General features: G+C 41.1%; 1 protein-coding gene across 1 annotated transcript in view; it reads right to left on the reverse strand.

Moving 5' to 3' along the window:
* Positions 1–11,741, reverse strand: part of ARAP3 (ArfGAP with RhoGAP domain, ankyrin repeat and PH domain 3) — a 123,169-nt gene that overhangs the window by 53,927 nt on the left and 57,501 nt on the right. Inside the window, exon 19 of the mRNA XM_029286734.1 lies at positions 4,697–4,860. Within this exon, the coding sequence (XP_029142567.1) occupies positions 4,697–4,860 (164 nt within the window). The remainder of the gene's footprint in view (positions 1–4,696; positions 4,861–11,741) is intronic.

Genomic DNA, 11,741 nt, shown 5'->3' on the forward strand with positions numbered 1-11,741 from the left:
AAACTCCTCCCATATAACAGTCTCAAGACCTGCTCCCGTCTCCTCCCCCGGGGCCACCCAGTCGGAGTCAAGACCTTCTCGAATCCGAGCGACTTTGTCATGCAGATATTGAGCAAAATCCTCAGCCCTCCCCTCCAGGGGATCCTCCCCCCCCTCAACTGAAGGAGGGAGCGGGTCACCCTGAAGAGGGTGGCCGGGCAATTATCTGATGACACAATGAGGGTGGAGTAGTAATTAGACCTCGCCACCCTCATCGCCACTAGGTAGGATCTAACCTGCATCCTTGCCTGTGCTCGATCGGATTCGATTCGGCTAGCCCTCCAACTTCTCTCTAGGCGTCTTTTCCGGCGCTTCATCTCTCTCAGCTCCTCGGTAAACCAGGGAGCCAGTTGAGATCTGCACCGGGTCAGAGGCCGCAAAGGCACGACTCGGTCCAGTGCTGCGGCAGCGGCCACATCCCAGGCCGCCGCCAGATTTTCAGCCAAGTCGTGAACTAGATCCTCCGGATATGGCCCAAGCTCCGTCAGGAACCTCTCTGGGTCCATCAGGCGCCTGGGGCGGAACCATCTGTGCGGTTCTGACTCCCTGCGGCGGGGGGGAGCGGTCTGGAAGTCCATCCTAAGGAGTGAATGGTCTGACCATGACAGGGGCTCTATAACTACCTCCCCCATTTCCAGATCATTCTGCCACTGGCCAGAGACAAAAATTAGATCCAGTGTGTGTCCTCCCGTGTGAGTGGGGGCATAAACTAACTGGGTCAAGTCCAAGGCCGTCATGGAAGCCAAGAACTCCTGAGCTGCCGCCAACGTTTTGCCCGCCGATGGCAGATTGAAATCCCCCATGACTATAAGTCTGGGGGTCTCAACTGCCACCCCGGCTATTACGTCAGCCAGCTCAGGCAGGGCCGTTGATACATAGCAGGGAGCCAGGTATATAATCAACAGGCCCACTTGTACCCCTTGCCCCCACTTCACAAGGAGGGACTCTCCACCGTTTATCTGAGGCACAGTGGTCTCCCTCGGGCATAGGCTCTCCCTTATAACGACCGCTACCCCACCGCCCCTACCCCGGGTCCTTGGCTGATGGAATACCTGGAAACCCGGCGGGCAAATATCAACGAGGGGCACTCCCCCTTCCGTGCCCAGCCAGGTCTCGGTGATACCTGCCAGGTCCGCACCCCCCTCTTGAATAAGANTATTACGTCAGCCAGCTCAGGCAGGGCCGTTGATACATAGCAGGGAGCCAGGTATATAATCAACAGGCCCACTTGTACCCCTTGCCCCCACTTCACAAGGAGGGACTCTCCACCGTCTATCTGAGGCACAGTGGTCTCCCTCGGGCATAGGCTCTCCCTTATAACGACCGCTACCCCACCGCCCCTACCCCGGGTCCTTTGAGTGTTGTGTTTCCTTCTGTGTGTGACATACCTCCATTTGTCTTCCTCCAAGGGTTTATTGGTAGGGTCAAATCCTCTGGTAGTTATTTGTTCATTGTTTAGTTTGGTTTGGGTGGAACTTTCTTTCATACGTTGGGGTTTGGCTAGAGTTACCTCTTAGTTCCTGACCGTTTCTAGTAGTAGTTCGCATAATTTGCATCTGATGCATGTGTAGTTTGGGTGTTCTTTGGGAATCAGTGCATACAAGGAACATGCATTGCATATCAGAATAGTTTCAGTCACCTGTTCTATGGGTTTGGTTTTTGGTAGTCCCTCTTTTTGGTTGGTGGTTATGCTGGTTGTGCTTTGCTGGTAGTTAATAAATAGGTAAGTAGAAGGAAAAGAGGGAAAAGGACAGGAAAAGGAGGTAATTAATATATTTGAAATTCACAGAACAGAGGTGGTAGAGATTGAATAAAGCTAAATAGCTATTTGTCATTAAGTACCCATAAGACCTTTTTTAAAAAAAAAAATCTTTAAAGAGAAGCAATTTATTGTGGTCGCATAGCTATTTTTAAAGACTTATTTGGACAAATTCAAAACTGTTTTAAATTTGAACAAAAGGCACATAACTGTCTAGCTCAATCAAGCTGACTTAATCATAGTAATAGGGGACTTTAACTATCTTGATATCAACTGGAAGACAAACTTTGCATCAAGTGGAGATCAAACAGGTTCCTGACAAACCTAGCAGACAATTTTGTCTCTAAAAGGTATAGAAGGAACTAGAAGGTCAACTATACTGGACCTAATTCTCACTAAGAGAGAAGAAATGATAGAGGGGGTTGAGGTTGCAGGAATTTTGGGGGAGTTCCTGACTGAATTAATGAAACCTGAAGCTTAGGTATGATAGACAAGCCCATCATTGGACCTAGAACCTTGTGGTACCCCACTGCTTACTTCCCCCCATATAGAAATGGATTTTCAAAATGGATTTTGAAATTGACTGAATTAGCAGATATGGTGAAATTAACTGCTTTGATTAGAGATAATGAACTAGACAGATTTATAAGAGATTGGAAACTGTGGACTTTCTACACGCTAAATATAATAACAGATGGTTAACAGAGGAATTTGAAGATTAGTGTAATATTTAGCTTAACCTGTTGACTGCTTTTTCTTCTTTCTTCTTTTATATATATATGTTTGTAAAAGGGGAAGAGAATTTACTGTTATGTTAAATGTTAAATTTATTTGATCAACTTTTTCTCTTTTTTGTATACTATTTTTTTGTTGATGTTAGTATTGAATGCATGCTTTTGTTTTGTTTAATTTTGTTTGTTTTTCTGTTTTGCATTTTACTTTTTATGATGAAACAATAAATAATAAAAAAGAAAAAATGATAGAAGGGGTTGAAGTGACCGATATTGGAATTCAATGTAGTGTAGGTACAAACAAGAGAACAAAGTCAAAGTAATATCTTAGACTTTAAGAGATCTGATTTCAACAGACTTAGAGAGAACTTGGGAAGGTTCCATGGATAAAAATCTTTAAGTGGAAAACAACTCAAGGAGCTTGGGAAAGTCTGAAAAATGAGATTATAAATCCCAGTCTACCACTGAAAAAAAAAATAACAGATCTCAAAAGAAACCAGCATAGTTGCATAAAGAACTCTCTGATAAACTGAAAGAAAAAAGGATAAGTATAAAAAAAATAGAAAGAGGACATATAATTAAAGCAGAATACCAACATAGAGCCCAAATCTGCAAATATGAAGTCAGGAAAGTTAAGGCCCAGAATGAAATAAAACCTCTGACAAATGTCAAAAATAATTTTTAAAAAGTTTCTTTCAATATGGAAAAAAACAAGAAAAAAGTCAAAAAAACAATTGGTCCATTAATGGGAAAAAGTGGCAAGGGGGTGTAGGGTAGCAGAGAGAAAGCAGAGTTTCTTAATTCACATTTTAAGACTTTAGGTCTGCATTGAAGAGCAACTGTGGGAAGTCAGCCCCCCCCCAGAGAAAGAAATATTTTTGGAAATATTTAAGAGGCAGAAAAGCATGCCCAGTTTTTTCTTAATATCCCCAAGTCTCCCTCCCCCAAGCAGAAACCAGCTGTGTAGAAATGCAGGTGTAAAACATTCAGGAAGGTTGAAGCTAGAAGATTAAGAAGACAAAGACACCTAAAATCTACACACCCCACCCAAACTCTAAGATAGGACATAATAGGATTAACCCACAGATGCCAAAGGGGCACACTCAGATTCAGGTCAAAAGTACATGACACAGAAAATACAAAGCCTCAAACAGGAACAGGAAACACCCTCAAGAATCCCAGAGGGTATAAAAACCCACTCCCTACATGTGCTCTCTCTCTTTTCTTCCAGAGACATCTTTCTGTCTGGCTCTCTTCTTCAATAAACTGCAATCTTCTTTCTAAAGCAGTCGCCATGTTGTTTATTCCTGGCTTGGACCGAACCATGATGAAGACTTTTTCTTCAACACAACAAAGATGATTAGGGGACTGGAGGCCAAACTGATAAACAGTTGTGGGAACTAAAAACAAGGAAAAAGTCAAGGAAATGAGCGGTCCACTACTAGGAGAAGATGGCAAGGAGGTGATGGGTAAGTAGGGAGAAAATGGAACTGCTATGGCTGGAAGGGCATACTAAAAAAGAACATCTGAAGGTGCTGAGGATGATTCACCTGAAGAAGACTATGTTCGCAAATGATAGCAATCTTCAAAAACGTAAAAGCCATTGTTCACATTTGTTTCCAGAAAATAGAAGAAGCAGATAAAGAAATAGATTTCAGTGGAACATCAGGGGGAAAAATCCAAAGGATAAGAGCCATTTAACAATAGAACCAACTATTCAGAGGTGGTTGACTTCCTCAATGGCATTTAAATAGCTGCTAAATGGCCATCTGTCAGGGATAATGAAATAGTGGATTCCTATCCCACACAAAAGATTGGACTAAATGATCTCCAAGGTCACTTCCAATTCTTGCATTCTGTTGTTCTGTGAGTTTATTTGAAATGGCTAGTCAAGAAACTGGCTCAGTTTTCCAAACACTGATAAGGAATTACTGTAGAAAAGCTATTAAGCTATTACAAAAGAACTCTAGCAACTGTTGTATATCAAATACAAGCCCTATGTATAGTGAAATCAAGGTTCACATTCTTATGCTTTATTTTCTTGCCCATGCAGGGTAATAGACTTAAAGCCACTCTTTTTCAGGCAAGAGGGATGGTTTGGTTTACTTTGATCACAATACAGTATACATTATTTTTGGTTGATTGAAGGAACCTCTGATTAACTTACCATATTGAGTGATAAATGAAATACAACTGCTCACAATAATGGGAATGCCATTCTTGTTGAGCTGCTGGTCTTGCAAGGCATTCCCTTGACTTCCTGCTGAACTCTGAATAGCTGTGCACCATGAAGAAAAGTCTAGCTGTGACGTCCCTTGAAGACAGAATGTCCTAAAAAGGAAGCATGAATAAATTCTGATTACAGCAATCAGAAATCAGGTGCTACTTTTTATTTCCTGGAGTATTGGCCTTATTTTTTACCGTAACATTACCCTCTTACTAAAGGATGTTCTCTCCTTTCCCAAGTATTCCACTATCTTGTCATAGTCAACACTATTTGCTCCCTGTGATTCCCAGAAATCATTCCACTGCAATAATCAGTATGTCTCTAATTTGGCCTTCTGTAACAGTATGTTGCTGCCCAACCCTGCATACATTTTATTCTCTAAAGTCATATCTGTTTTACACAATGAACAAACCCACACAATGCTTTCAGTTACATTAACAGGTCACATAGTACCTGTTAAAGTAACTGAAAGCACTATGCAGGTTCATACATTATGTAAAAACAGATAAATTGTTGGAAGTTATGTAAAGCCTGTGCAGGCAAGACATAATATAATATTCATATCTCTCTGCTGTGAAAGAATAAGGAAAGATGGGCCATATATACTATTCTGATAGGTTTTAAATAGCCTACTTCATTCTTTTTGCTGGAGAGTGAGATAACTTCCAAACTAACTTATAGAAGGTCTCCAGACAAAGAACAACAAGAAGAAAAAGTATCCTTATAGAAATGGAAACTCCTTGTTGCCTTATACCACCAAAGCTTTATTTTCTAAGCTATCAAGGAAATTTGCCACAGATGCTGGCCCTGTCTTCTGCTATACTCTAGCCCAGGGGTAGGCAACTTGGCTCTTTTATGACTCGTGGACCATGTGATTGGCAAGAACAAAAATAGGCAACAGGGTCTTCACATACAACAATATGCCCCTAGACACCTCCCTGTCTATAGCAAGTTCTTTCCCTTAAAAAATTATTCATTCTATTAAATATGAATAGAAAATTGGCATGCTGCAAAACCAAACATTACTCTCCAGTATGTGTATTTGTATGTGTGTTTATGTATAAAAATTCCCTTCTTACAATATGGGTGGCATGTGTCTTTCGCAGTCTTAGGTCCTCTACCAGAGGTCTGGAAATTTAAGGGTTCTGTGCAGCATCTTAGCTGCCCCTAGCACTGCACTCTTCTGGAAACAGAGCTCTGATGTTGTTCCTGGGACTTGTTGGAGCCTCTTTTCCAGTTTAGGAGTCACTTGGCAGCTCCAAATTGGGCTTGGTGCTGTGAAGAGGACTTTGGATTTCTAGACCACAGTCTGCATTACCTACAAGAAGAGCTTCTGGCAAGGGATGGGCTACACCTCACAAGAACCGGGAAGAATGTGTTTGGAAAACACATCTGAAGAGCTTTAAACTAAAACTAAGAGGGGAGGGTGACCAATCTTTAGCATCTTTAGAACCTAATCCCAAGCATAAATCCCAACACAATCAATCAAACAAACAAGGTAGAAAGTGAAGGGAAGGAAGAAAAACTCAGATACAAACTAGGAGATGTAGGAAGCATAGTTACAGTCAGCCATAAAGGACTCAGATGCTAATGCTGAAGAATTAGGGAACCAACAAAACAGAACAGTACTACCAGTAGTACCTGAAGGGAAGTATGATATAGTCGCCATTACTGAAACTTGATAGGATGAAACTCATGACTGGAATGTTCTGATAGAAGGATATAAACTGTTCAAAAGAAACAGACCTAACAAAAAAGGAGATGGGGTTGCATTATATGCAGTGCTTTTTTTGTAAAAAAAAAAAAAAAAAAAGGTGCCAGAACTCACACATGTCATACAACCTGCCTTGCCTACCCTACAAGGTTCCATCCAAAAAAGGTGCCGGAACTACGTTCTGGGCGATCTATGACAATAAAAGCCCTGATTATATGTAAGAGATCACAACATCTCTACAGAAATGCATAAAACCAAGGATGAAAGCCTCCTTGAATGCACTTAGGGAAGAAAAACCAAATGTACAGATACAGATATTGGCACAATAATAGTAACTGGAGAGGGATCTTGGAATCCTAGTGGACAATCAATTAAATATGAGCCAGAAGTGTGCTACAGCCTCCATAAAAGCCAATGCTATCCTAGGCTGCATTAACAGAGGGATAGAATCAAGATCACGTGAACTGTTAGTACTGCTTTATAATGCTTTGGTAAGACCAAATGTGGAATACGGCATCCAGTTTTGGTCACCACAATATAAAAAAGATGTTGAGACTTTGAAAAGTGTGCAAAGAAGAGCAAAAAATTGGGGTCATGGAGGCTAAAACATGAAGAATGATTGCAGGAATTGGATATGTCTAGTCTAGTGAAAAGAAAGACTAGGGGCAACATGATAGCAGTGTTCCAATATTTGAAGGGCTGCCACAAAGAAGAAGGGGGCAACCTATTTTCCAAAGCACCAGAAGACAAGACAAGAAGCAATTGTTGAAAGAAAAATCATCATCATGGTTCATTCCAAGCTGGGAATAAACAAAATGGGACTGCTTAGGAAAGAAGGTTTTTATTGAGTTGCCAGAAACTTCAGTGACACAGCATTTCTGGGGTGGCTGATAAAATGGAGCTGGGAGTGGGTGGGTTTTTATACCTTTTTGAGGTTTTGTGTTTGGAATTGTTCCTGTTTGAGGTTGTTCCTCCTAGAAGATCTCCAAGGTCCCTTCCAACTCTGTTATTCTGTTCTGTTTTAGTCAGTCCTGAATGCTCCTACCATTAGAGATCACTTTGGCCATTACTTTCCATATTTTCTCTAGTTCCTGCTTCAGGCCCTGGTACTTCTCTAGGTTTTCATACTCCTTCTTCTTGAACATACTGTTACTTGACACTTACATATCTCACCATTACTATCTTCTGCTCCTTGTCTATTATCAAAATGTCTGGTTGATTGGCCAGTATCCATTGGTTCCCCTGGCTTCCAATAGGATCTTAGCTGTTATTCTTCACAACTTTCTGTGGAGTCTCTCATCAGGACTTTGGAGGATCTAGCCCATACAATGTTTAGATGGTTTTGCACACAATGCCAGCTACTTGGTTGTGCCATTCATTCTTGCATGTATCTTACACTTCTCCCAATATCCTCATTGTAGATCCATGTTACATGGATCAGTGAGTCAATGTTGCATTCACTCTTGGCATACAGGTTGATGTCATCCATGTAGAGCAGGGGTGTCAAACTGCTGGCCTGCGGACCAGATGTGTCATGCCGAAATCGAACCCACCCCATTGCCGGCAATGGAAAAAAAGTTGCGATATGTTGCGACACGTCACATGACATTGCAAGTTTGACACCCCTGATGTAGAGGGCTTGAACTTGTATCCATATCCAGTCTGTGTGATTATCTGGCTGAGGGGGTTCAACCCTATGCTGAACAGTGGTGGGGACAATGCATTACCTTGGTATATGACACACTTAATGATCACTTGTATGAGCTGTCTTGAGTTGACTTCCAGTATTCTCTTCCATAGACCTATTGAGTTCTTGAGGAAGTCTTTAGTGTCCTGTTGACTTATTATAGTGCCAGGAATTCATAGATCCATGTAACTGGTCTCAAGGGTTGATTGTAGCTAGTTTATCCATGATCCTATGCCTCATATCAGCTGCTGTGCCCTGAAATGGAGAGGTTGGCAGTGATGATCCAGCTTCAAGTGCACATCCAATTCTCCTTCCAGATCTTCTTGAATCTGGCATGTAATGTGTAGTTGGTCTATCTCAAGTTGTGAGAGGAATTTCTTTTTCACTATGTTAAAGTGTTTGGTAATTAACTATTTCATATTTAGTGTGGATGAAGGTCTTCTGTCCATCCATAGTTCCTGTCCATACATTTCATATATTCTCTCTCATTAGGTTTACTGTTGCAATAGCATTCCATCAATTCCAGATTTTTGTCTCGTCCATGTATGGTTTCCTCGAGTAATCTACTTACTGCCAGATTATCCTTGTTCCCCAACATCTGACATGGACCGTGTTAATCTGGGCAACAGCTGAGCTGGAATGATTCTCCTAGCTCAGGGGTGTCAAACTGCCAGCCCACAGGCCAGATGCATCATAGCGAAACCGCACCCACCCCATTGCCGGCAATGGCAAAAAAGTCGCAATACGTTGCGACATGTCATGTGATGTTGCGAGTTTTACACCCCTGTCCTAGCTCATGTCATTTTCATATTTGAAGTAGGCAGGTGAAACATTAAGGGGTCATTTCCCAAGGACCCCTATTTATAAGATAAGTAACATCTGGGATTTGAATCCTGGTTTCCCACTCAAAGGCAGTGGTCTAACCATTATAATATCCAGCCACTCAAACCAAACACCCTCTAGTGAGTGTATGTTTGTGTGTGTGTGTACATTTGACTCATTAAAGATCTTACTGGAAAATACAGCATCCTAAAAGCTTATCTCACTCTTGTTATACTGTTTTATGACTGATTATGCCTTTTATAGTAGCCATTTTGTGAGCAAATTTACATTGCAGCCATGTCCACACTCTTAAAATTCTGAACATGCTGTCTACCAAAAAACATCTTTCTTGACTAAGAAAATGATACCTTAACTTCCAGTTCAGAAAAATCAGATGATACAAGGTACCAAGCAAATTATACAAAATTCTATGATTTTTCTGGAGTCTTCCTATCATGATTTTGATTATGTGCCACCAAGCTCATGGAAACATCAGAAGTGTCTATATTGAGTGTTCCAGTGACAGGAAGAAAAATAGCTCAAATGGTCACAAAGAAGAGGTGATATCCCCAAAGAAAACAAGCATGTGGTGGTGATTGATGACTCAGAAGAACAGAATAAGCAATTTGTAGACCAGACAACCTATATTGAGAGAGGTATGTTATCTCCCAGGTGCAAAGATCAAAGATATGAAAGAGAGGTTTACCCTTTCTCCTCTTTCATGTTGGGAAATACAACAAAGTGCCTGAAAAAATTATCAAGGGACTATGAGAAACTAGGCAGGATGGCAAAAGTTTTAGGAACATGGGTGGTGTTTTCATCTCTAATTCTGACAGAAAGTCAATGCCCAATGAGGAAATGGAGGTTTTCAAAAGTAAACAGCTGGCTCAAGGGATGGTGCAATTGAAAGAACTTTGGATTTCTGGACCATGGTTTACATTACATACAAGAAGGACTTCTGACAAGTGATGGGCTGCACCTCCTAAAAACAGGGAAGAATGTGTTTGATAAACATATAGCTTTACACATCCAAAGGACTTTAAATTAAAATTGGAGAGGGAAGATAATTTTTTATGATAATTCTTAGAAAACAAATTATACGAGGAAGGGAGCAGTAGCAATAAAGAGGCACTCAGGTATAAAACAGGAGACACAAGAAGCAAACTCAAGGTCAGCCATAACGGTTCACATGCCTGTACACTAATGCATGGACCAAACAGGGAGAATTTGAAGTCCTAATACATGAGGGCAGGTATGATATTGTTGCCATTACTGAAACTTGGTGGATGGAACCCATGATTGGACAATCAATAACATATAAGTTATTCAAAAGAAACAGAGGAGTTGCATTATAGCAGTAGCCAGTGCTTTTTTTGTAAAAAAAAAAAAAGTGCTGGAACTCACACATGTCATACAACCCGCCTTGCCTACCCTACAAGGTTCCATCCAAAAAAGGTGCCGGAACTCCGTGCTGGGCGTTCTATGACAAAAAAAGCCCTGGCAATAGCATTTATTACTTTACAGCACTCTCTGAGTGGTTTACAATGTCAGCATATTGCCCCCAACAATTAGTCCTCCACTTACAACAGTTCATTTAGTAACTGTTCAATGGAATTGAAAAAAGTGACTTATGACCATTTTTCATACTTATGACTGTTGCAGTATCCCCATGGTCACATGATTTACATGTGGATGCTTGACAACTGGTTCATATTTATGATGGATGCAGTGTCCTGGGGTCATGTGATCACCCTTTGCAACCTTCTGTCAACAAAGTCAATGGGGAAGCCAGATTCACTTAGCAACTGTGTTACTAACTTAACAATGCAGTGATTCATTTAACAAATGTGGCAAGAAAAGTAATAAAATGGAACAAATAAACAAATTTAACAAATTTCTCACTTAACAATATAAATTTTGTGCTCAATTGTGGTCGTATGTCGAGGACTACCTGTACCAAGGATGAAAATCTTCTTGAAAGTATTTCAGTGAATATTTGAGGGAAAAATGATATTGCTATAGGTATGTACTACAGACCACCCAACCAAGCAAGGATATAGATAAATTATATCCTATAGATTTGCTAATCAGTCAGCTGAGGTGTGCAGGAAAGATACCACTGTGATAATGGGGGACTTTAACTACCCTGACATCAACTGGGAGACAAACTCTGCATCAAGTATATACCAACCTAATGGCAGCAAGGTATGAAGGTCATCCAAGCTGCCTGCTAAACAGGCAAGTTGGAGCAATATAGGAAGATCCTGAAGATGGATTATCACTTTAGCAACATCAGCAAAGGCATCATTTCATACTGTGTGTAGTAATATAATATCACTCCTGATAGAATAGAAAAATATTTGCTGCTCTTCTCTGCACTTTTTCCAGGGCATCAGCATATTTTTTGAACTACAGTAACCAGAACTGGAAACAGTATTCCAAGTGTGACCTCACTAGTGCAGTATAAAGTGACTGTCAGATCCCCTCAAAACTCATTCTTGGGGTTCTGCCTGTTGTGTTCTTTGTATTTCCCCCCCTTAATCCCCTATGCATATCCTGATCACCCATTAAGGGTGATTGCCCTTCACCATTGATCGCCCATTAAGGGTGATTGCCCTTCTCCATCTGCATACAGTTTCATGCCCGTTGCTGGTTGGCTACCTAGCAACAGGGTCTTGCCAGCCAATGGAATTGTGTGATTACAAGCCAGGGGAATCCCATAAAAGAGGGCTCCCCTGGCCCAGAGAGCCAGTCCGGATTTA

Source organism: Protobothrops mucrosquamatus, unplaced genomic scaffold (assembly GCF_001527695.2).
Source record: "Protobothrops mucrosquamatus isolate PMUCROS unplaced genomic scaffold, P.Mucros_1.0 scaffold_226, whole genome shotgun sequence".
Taxonomy (NCBI): Eukaryota; Metazoa; Chordata; class Lepidosauria; order Squamata; family Viperidae; genus Protobothrops; species Protobothrops mucrosquamatus.